The 6351-nt window shown below is 36.4% G+C and overlaps 1 protein-coding gene across 1 annotated transcript; it reads left to right on the top strand.

The window, feature by feature from the left end:
• Positions 1–2977: 2977 nt before the first annotated feature.
• On the top strand, positions 2978–4053 carry LOC114871521 (uncharacterized protein C1orf194 homolog). Its single transcript, XM_029177516.1, has 3 exons — positions 2978–3187; positions 3405–3545; positions 3859–4053. Exons 1-3 carry the CDS (start codon positions 2978–2980, stop codon positions 4051–4053), a joined length of 546 nt encoding a protein of 181 aa, XP_029033349.1.
• The last annotated feature ends 2298 nt before the right edge of the window (positions 4054–6351 follow it).

Consider the following 6351-nt stretch of genomic DNA (forward strand, 5'->3'; position numbering starts at 1 on the left):
CTACCAGTGAACATACGGTATAGAAAAACGAAAGAAAGGAGAGAATGGATCCCTTGTAGATAGATAGGTGCGGTCACTGTCACGAGGGTTGACAAAGGCTGACCAGGGGTAGAAACATTCAAATGGTAATCGGCGCGCGTCTAACATACATCGACCCTCCCGACCCCTGTGCTCGCGCTTAAGGGGGTGCGAGCACCCTCTTGCTATACACCCTGCACATTCGCACCAGAATCAAACCAAATATTGGCAATATCATCCCTGGCATTGCTCTCCGCGACCTGCCTCCTACACTCGCTGGGAAACGATGTCCATTTGAATGCACGATTCCATTACCGACCTCTATATATCGGCTTCAAGATATTATGGGATTAGGATTTCAAGAGAAATCTGGAAAAATACTCTGTAACCATGATTCGGTACCAATCATTTCATGCTGATAATAATTGTAACATTATCAAATTTATATAAGTAATCTTTCTCAATTAATGATTGAAATTTTTGAATAAGTATATAACTCGATATAAAATTTCTAAATTAATAATGAATTTAAAATTACAAATATTTGCTTGAAATAATGAAACCTGAAATATCAGCAATTTTTTACCAATTTAAGCTGTGGTTCTTTCGTTTAGATGGCAAATTATTTTCTGACTGAGAATGGTTACAGGAGATCAGCTGGTCGGAACAATTATCTCGTAAAACGGTTGGCAAGGATTTGTCGTTCGTATTCACGAATAGGTCCGTGATTCGCGATCGGTGTTGATTCAGTGCGCTGAACGTCGCACGTGCGCCGATGTAGACGTACGCAAAGCTCCCGCAACCCGAACTTCAGCACGCGCCACGATTATGCGATTACGCGATTACGCGTGTCGTTGCCTGTATCGCAGCCAGGGTGCCGAAGAAGAGGTCCGTGGATGATACCGTGCGCGAGCAACGACACGAAACGCCACTGTCCCGTATCAAAATAATCTTAAACTTCCTTTTATTGGATTAATTAACACCTTTAGTAAATTCTCCCTTCCCTTTTTAATTTATAAAAGGCTGCACTTGATTTGAAAAAATATCAAATCTTACGGTTTTCGATCTGAAACATCCGAAAATGCAAATTAAAAGTCCAGTTTTGAGAGATTTGAGTCTACTTTGGGAAATTGGTATGATGCCATATTGCTCCTTATAAAATAAAAGTATTAGGTATACTATTCATAGAAATTCTTAAAGATATAAAAATAATTGAGTATTGAATTATTTTAACATCCAATAGCCACTGTAAAAATATTAGAAAATATTAATTAACTAGCAATATGTGCAGAGGGTGCAGATACCTCGCATAACGATGAAAGGATAGATGACCCGAAACTTTCAGCGATATTATAAATCACGCACGGTATTAGAGCACAATGCTCCATATCCTTCGTTCATAGTTGAAGAACATTTAAAATCATAGTAAAGCGTCCGCGCACGATCCTGCCTGTGAACCAGCTAGCAGCAAGAATTAAGGGAGGTAGGAGTGATACGTAGTGGCGGCACGAGCCGACACGTGGCGGTACCGCTTTATACAAACAGCATTATGCACGATCGTGCTAACATAAATTACTGTGGGTTTAATATTGGACGTCGACGTTGGCCATGGCCGACCACCTCCTGAGCAAAACATGTTAAATGCGGGGAATCGAGCACATTCGGCCACGATATGCTTCCTTTGAATCTTTCTCATCAATCAGGTGTTCAATTTATATCTTGCTGTACCTACGGATTAGAAAGATAAATTTTAATTTTATTTAATGTCAAGTGAAGTTCATCAAATTTTCTATTATTATTCTATAATTCTCTTTCTATGAAAATATGAAATTAAGACACAAAGTAGATCAGAGTTAATTATTTACTAGGGTCGTATAAGAATTTTATTGACAGGATAATTTCGCGAGATATCATGTATCAATAGGAGAAAAATGAAGGAAGAATTGAAATAATCCGTGAATCGTGGTACAAACAGCTGACTACTTAAATGCAAATGAAGACAGAAAGACGGTCGTGTATGAATGGCGGCATTCGAGGAAAATCTTGGTTAAATTTCACAATAAGCTCTTTCACGGCTCTTAAACGTGAAAGCGCTTGTAAGCGACTTTAGGGAGCCTTACTAGGCGCCCTTGGAAAGCAGCTTGAGCGTCTGTAAAGGCGAGAATGAACGAAAGGAGGGAATGGAATAGGCTCGATAAGTGGACACCCTGTGGAGAATGATGGAATGCAGACCGCTTGCATGAATTAAACACGTTCAACGTTTATGAATGAAGCCAGATCAAAATCGAGATTCCTCAAAGTCGATGTTTCGAGGGTGGATGAACTAGTCCTAACCTTCTGGTAAAGGAAATCGAAACCGGATGTTCATCCTTGAACGATAGTATTCTTGGGTGAGATTAGAAAGGGTTGTGGGAAAAGAGGTGAAACCAGTTTTCATAATTATTTTAAAGTTTCAGGTTTCAGGGTTTAAGACATAGATGTTATCAATTTTTAGATAATTCGATTTTTACATAAGTAGTGCAATTATTTGACAGGTCTTCAAGTGTTATAGCATTATAAAAATTCAGGGCTTATAATTAGCAATTTATGTTTTGTAAATTGAGGTAATGATAATGACTTCTTGAATTTAGTATTTAAAAATTGGAACTTGTCTAATTGTCCTGGGTACACTTATTTTAAAAATAAAAATAATCTCACTTGAAATGTAACATTTACAAAAAATTTAGATGCATAACTTTTTATTTATTTATTTCATTGTAATTGAAATATTTTCTAAAAATCAGAGAACTGTTATTTTCTTCAAATAATTACATCTGAATCTCTCAACGCAGTTCACGTTAGTCATTGCACATTTGTTTGACGAATTTTTAACCACTTTAATTTTCTAACATTGTATATACATGTACTTTTAATTGAAATTTGAGGAACAAAGGTGTGTATAATTACAGGACGTGCTAAAATGGCAGAAGTAACTTACACGTATATTCGAAATCCTTACCCGCTACCGGAAGTTACTCGAGAAGGAGATTGGAAACGACGACCCGTACTAGGTAATAAAGTTTCACCGAAGGATAGAAACTGGAGTACCAAGTTAAAACCCCATGAACGTCTCTTTGCACATCATACGCTAAATAGTATACGGAAAGATAATAGACTTATGAGATCACAGGTAACGCGTCGTGAGTTAACCTTCATCTATCATCCTCTCTAAACTTTTCTTCTATCCTTTCAATCTTTCATTACAACTTAACAAATTTTATTTAAGAAAATTTCAGAATAAAAATATAATACAAAAATATTTCATTCAACACTTTATTCATTTGAAAACTGTCTAATTCTAAGCTTATTTAAAATATTAAAGATTTTGGAGTCATACATTTTTTCAGGTACCAAATGACTCACTGGATTTTGCACTTACAACGGTGTACATTCACAATGAAGATACATTGGTACCTAAAATGTACGTCCCCATGCAAGCAGAATCATTAGGAAAGAGGACCTGGCGTGTTTTGAAAAATAAAATTGAGGTAATCATTATCAAGAGTATTAGAAATTTAATGATCGTACATTTTATAGAAACATTCAGGTACCTAATATTTATTTATTTGTAAATCATTATTCTACTTAGAGATCTAGGAAAATAATTTAAGTTACAAAACAATACAATACAATCTTTATTTTTTTTATTTATTTTTGTTTACAAGCTATTTTATCACATTATACAAAATTACTTATTTATATGTATATGTAATTACTAGTATTTCATTATTTTAATGAATAATCACATAGTTAAATTGCAACGTGAAATCTAAAATAATTACACTTCTCTAATTAACGTAGATAAAGTCTCCGATAATTTTGGAAGAAGAGGATCCGATATCTCTGTTCCTGAAGAAAGCAGAATGTTATCATGGCCGGTTGCCAGAGAGAAGAGTTCACCCGAGCAGCGTGAAATTAAATATCACCGGTCCTCACGCAGTTCAATCTAATCCCGGATACAGTCGCAAAATTGACGGAACTTTTTACGGTATTTAAAGAGTATTTAAACACGGATTTATACGGTGTTTGAGATGAAAACCGTACCGACGAATCTCTGCTAACAATCGTATTTGAGGAAAATTAAATCGACGATTTTATAATTATCATCGCCGTTGTCAATCGCTTTTGTATGTTTATGAATACGCTTTTCAATTTCGTCGATAAATCTATACGTTTAATAAATGTAGCGTTTAGCCAGACACATTCTATATTCCAATTGAATTTTATCAAACCGCATTTATGTTTCAATCGCTTCACGTGTGTGCTATTAGGAAACAATGAAAATCATAAAACATAATGGAGAATATTATCGCGTATAATCGAATGTAATTAAGTTTCGGATACACGAATAAAATGTGCTGGACAAACTTTCGGGATTCCGCCTGAAACCGACAAAAATCCTTCTTAACAAATTAATTGTATAATTAAATAAATAGTAACTGTATTTCTTTTTAAGGAATTCAGGAGATAGACGTAATCATTATTTGCAACAATTTAAATAATTCATGTCAAAGAGTTATGCAATCATAGGAATCGTTTGAAACATCAAAACAACCCTCGCGCAACACCCTTCGAACCTATCAGATCGCATCTGTACAAGAGTGTTGACAAATTTCCTCGATAGATATCGGCGACACCATAATACAGTGTTGGAAATCTTGGCCAGGAATCTCCCGACTCGTAGTTTCGGTATCATCCCTTCGATGAGGAGGCGAGCAAAAGCGTGAGTCAGTGCATAGGACGTTCTCAGTGTTGAACAGCCGAAGGGACAGAATGTCCCATTACCCGAGTAATCCTTGTTTGTAATAAACCAGCACCCTGCTGCCAAGGGGGGTGGCGGCCACCCTCGCCGCACAACGTCGCGGAGGTGGAGCCATCTCCGTACGCATATGCTCCTCATGGAATATCATTTATGTTTCACCCTGTGCAGACGTCTATCTTGCCCCCGTTTGACCTGCTCAACCCCTCTGGCACCCTCTTCCAGCAGCCAGCTCGATCCTTATACATACGCCTAATCCGGCCATGATTGCCGCGGCGACCGCCTCGTCACGAAAACTCCTCCTCGGCTCGTGCTCGCTCACCCTTTTTCCTTCCCAGCATCCCCCCTTATCTTTTTAACGACATTGGAAGGTGAATTGAAGGGGAGCTGCCAGCTAGATTATTGTTTCGTTGCCGATTTCAGAAACTATTCTACATTCTTTGTCCTATCAGGCTCTGACATGATGGAAATTTAATATGTTGGTTGGATGATGGACATTGGCGGATGTAATATGGTAAGTTATAATGATAATTATTAAGAATAGGATTATTTAATTATTTGATGTAATTTCTGGATGGTTTTATAATATGAATATGACACTATCTTGTAGGTACTGAAGGAGTTGAAGGATATAGATAAGAATTATTACCCTTTTGTAAAAATATATTCTTTATTTACGATTTTTTATGTTACAGATTTTATAGAACATAGTTCACTAATTAATCATTTTTGTCACTGGAAATTAGTACACTTAAAACAATCATAGGTAACTTACAGTGCATACTAGTAATACCTATACCTATTTAACCCTTAGATGGCGGACCATGGAAAGAGCCCCAATTTTAATTTTTTTCTATTTTTTCGGAAACATTTTTTTTTATTTTCCTATTATTTATTCAATAATATTAAATGTATGTTGTTGGTGATTAATTACATGTGAGGTTACTTCAAAATTAGGTCAATCATATTGATAGAACAAACTTAAGCTTAAAGCCTATATAAAAATGACACATTTTCAAACAATTCTACATACCGGTTACATGAATATTCTCGCTCCCTTATTAAGTAAGCACTTACATCGTTAAGTAAACATCAGTCGTGGTGGACGAATGAAATAATTCCCTCATGGATTACGACACGTCGAATGTCTATCGATGTGGATCCTTTTCTTCCTCGGTTAGGGTGTACAGAAAGTGGAATAAGGGTGGAACGATTCTGAGACCGTCGCGGGTAACGAGCGAGGTAACCAGCCAATTACTTGGCTGAACGATTTTATTTGTATTTAATTCTTATTTAATTTACTTTTTACGGTCGCCTTCTTTGGAGCTCCGTTAACGAAATGGAAGATTTCTACATCGTTGCAATGCGTCGAAAACACGTTCATTAAAAGGAAGATAAAAAAAAGAAATTTAATGAAATGTTTAATGATCGAACAAGTTTGACGATCGAATGGTAATAGAAGCGATGATCGATTTGCTATCTTCTTGATTCCTGAGCGCATACGTTTACTCGAAAAGGAAATTCCGCGTAAAAGT

The sequence above is a fragment of the Osmia bicornis genome, chromosome 3 (genome assembly GCF_907164935.1).
Source record: "Osmia bicornis bicornis chromosome 3, iOsmBic2.1, whole genome shotgun sequence".
Lineage (NCBI taxonomy): Eukaryota > Metazoa > Arthropoda > Insecta > Hymenoptera > Megachilidae > Osmia > Osmia bicornis.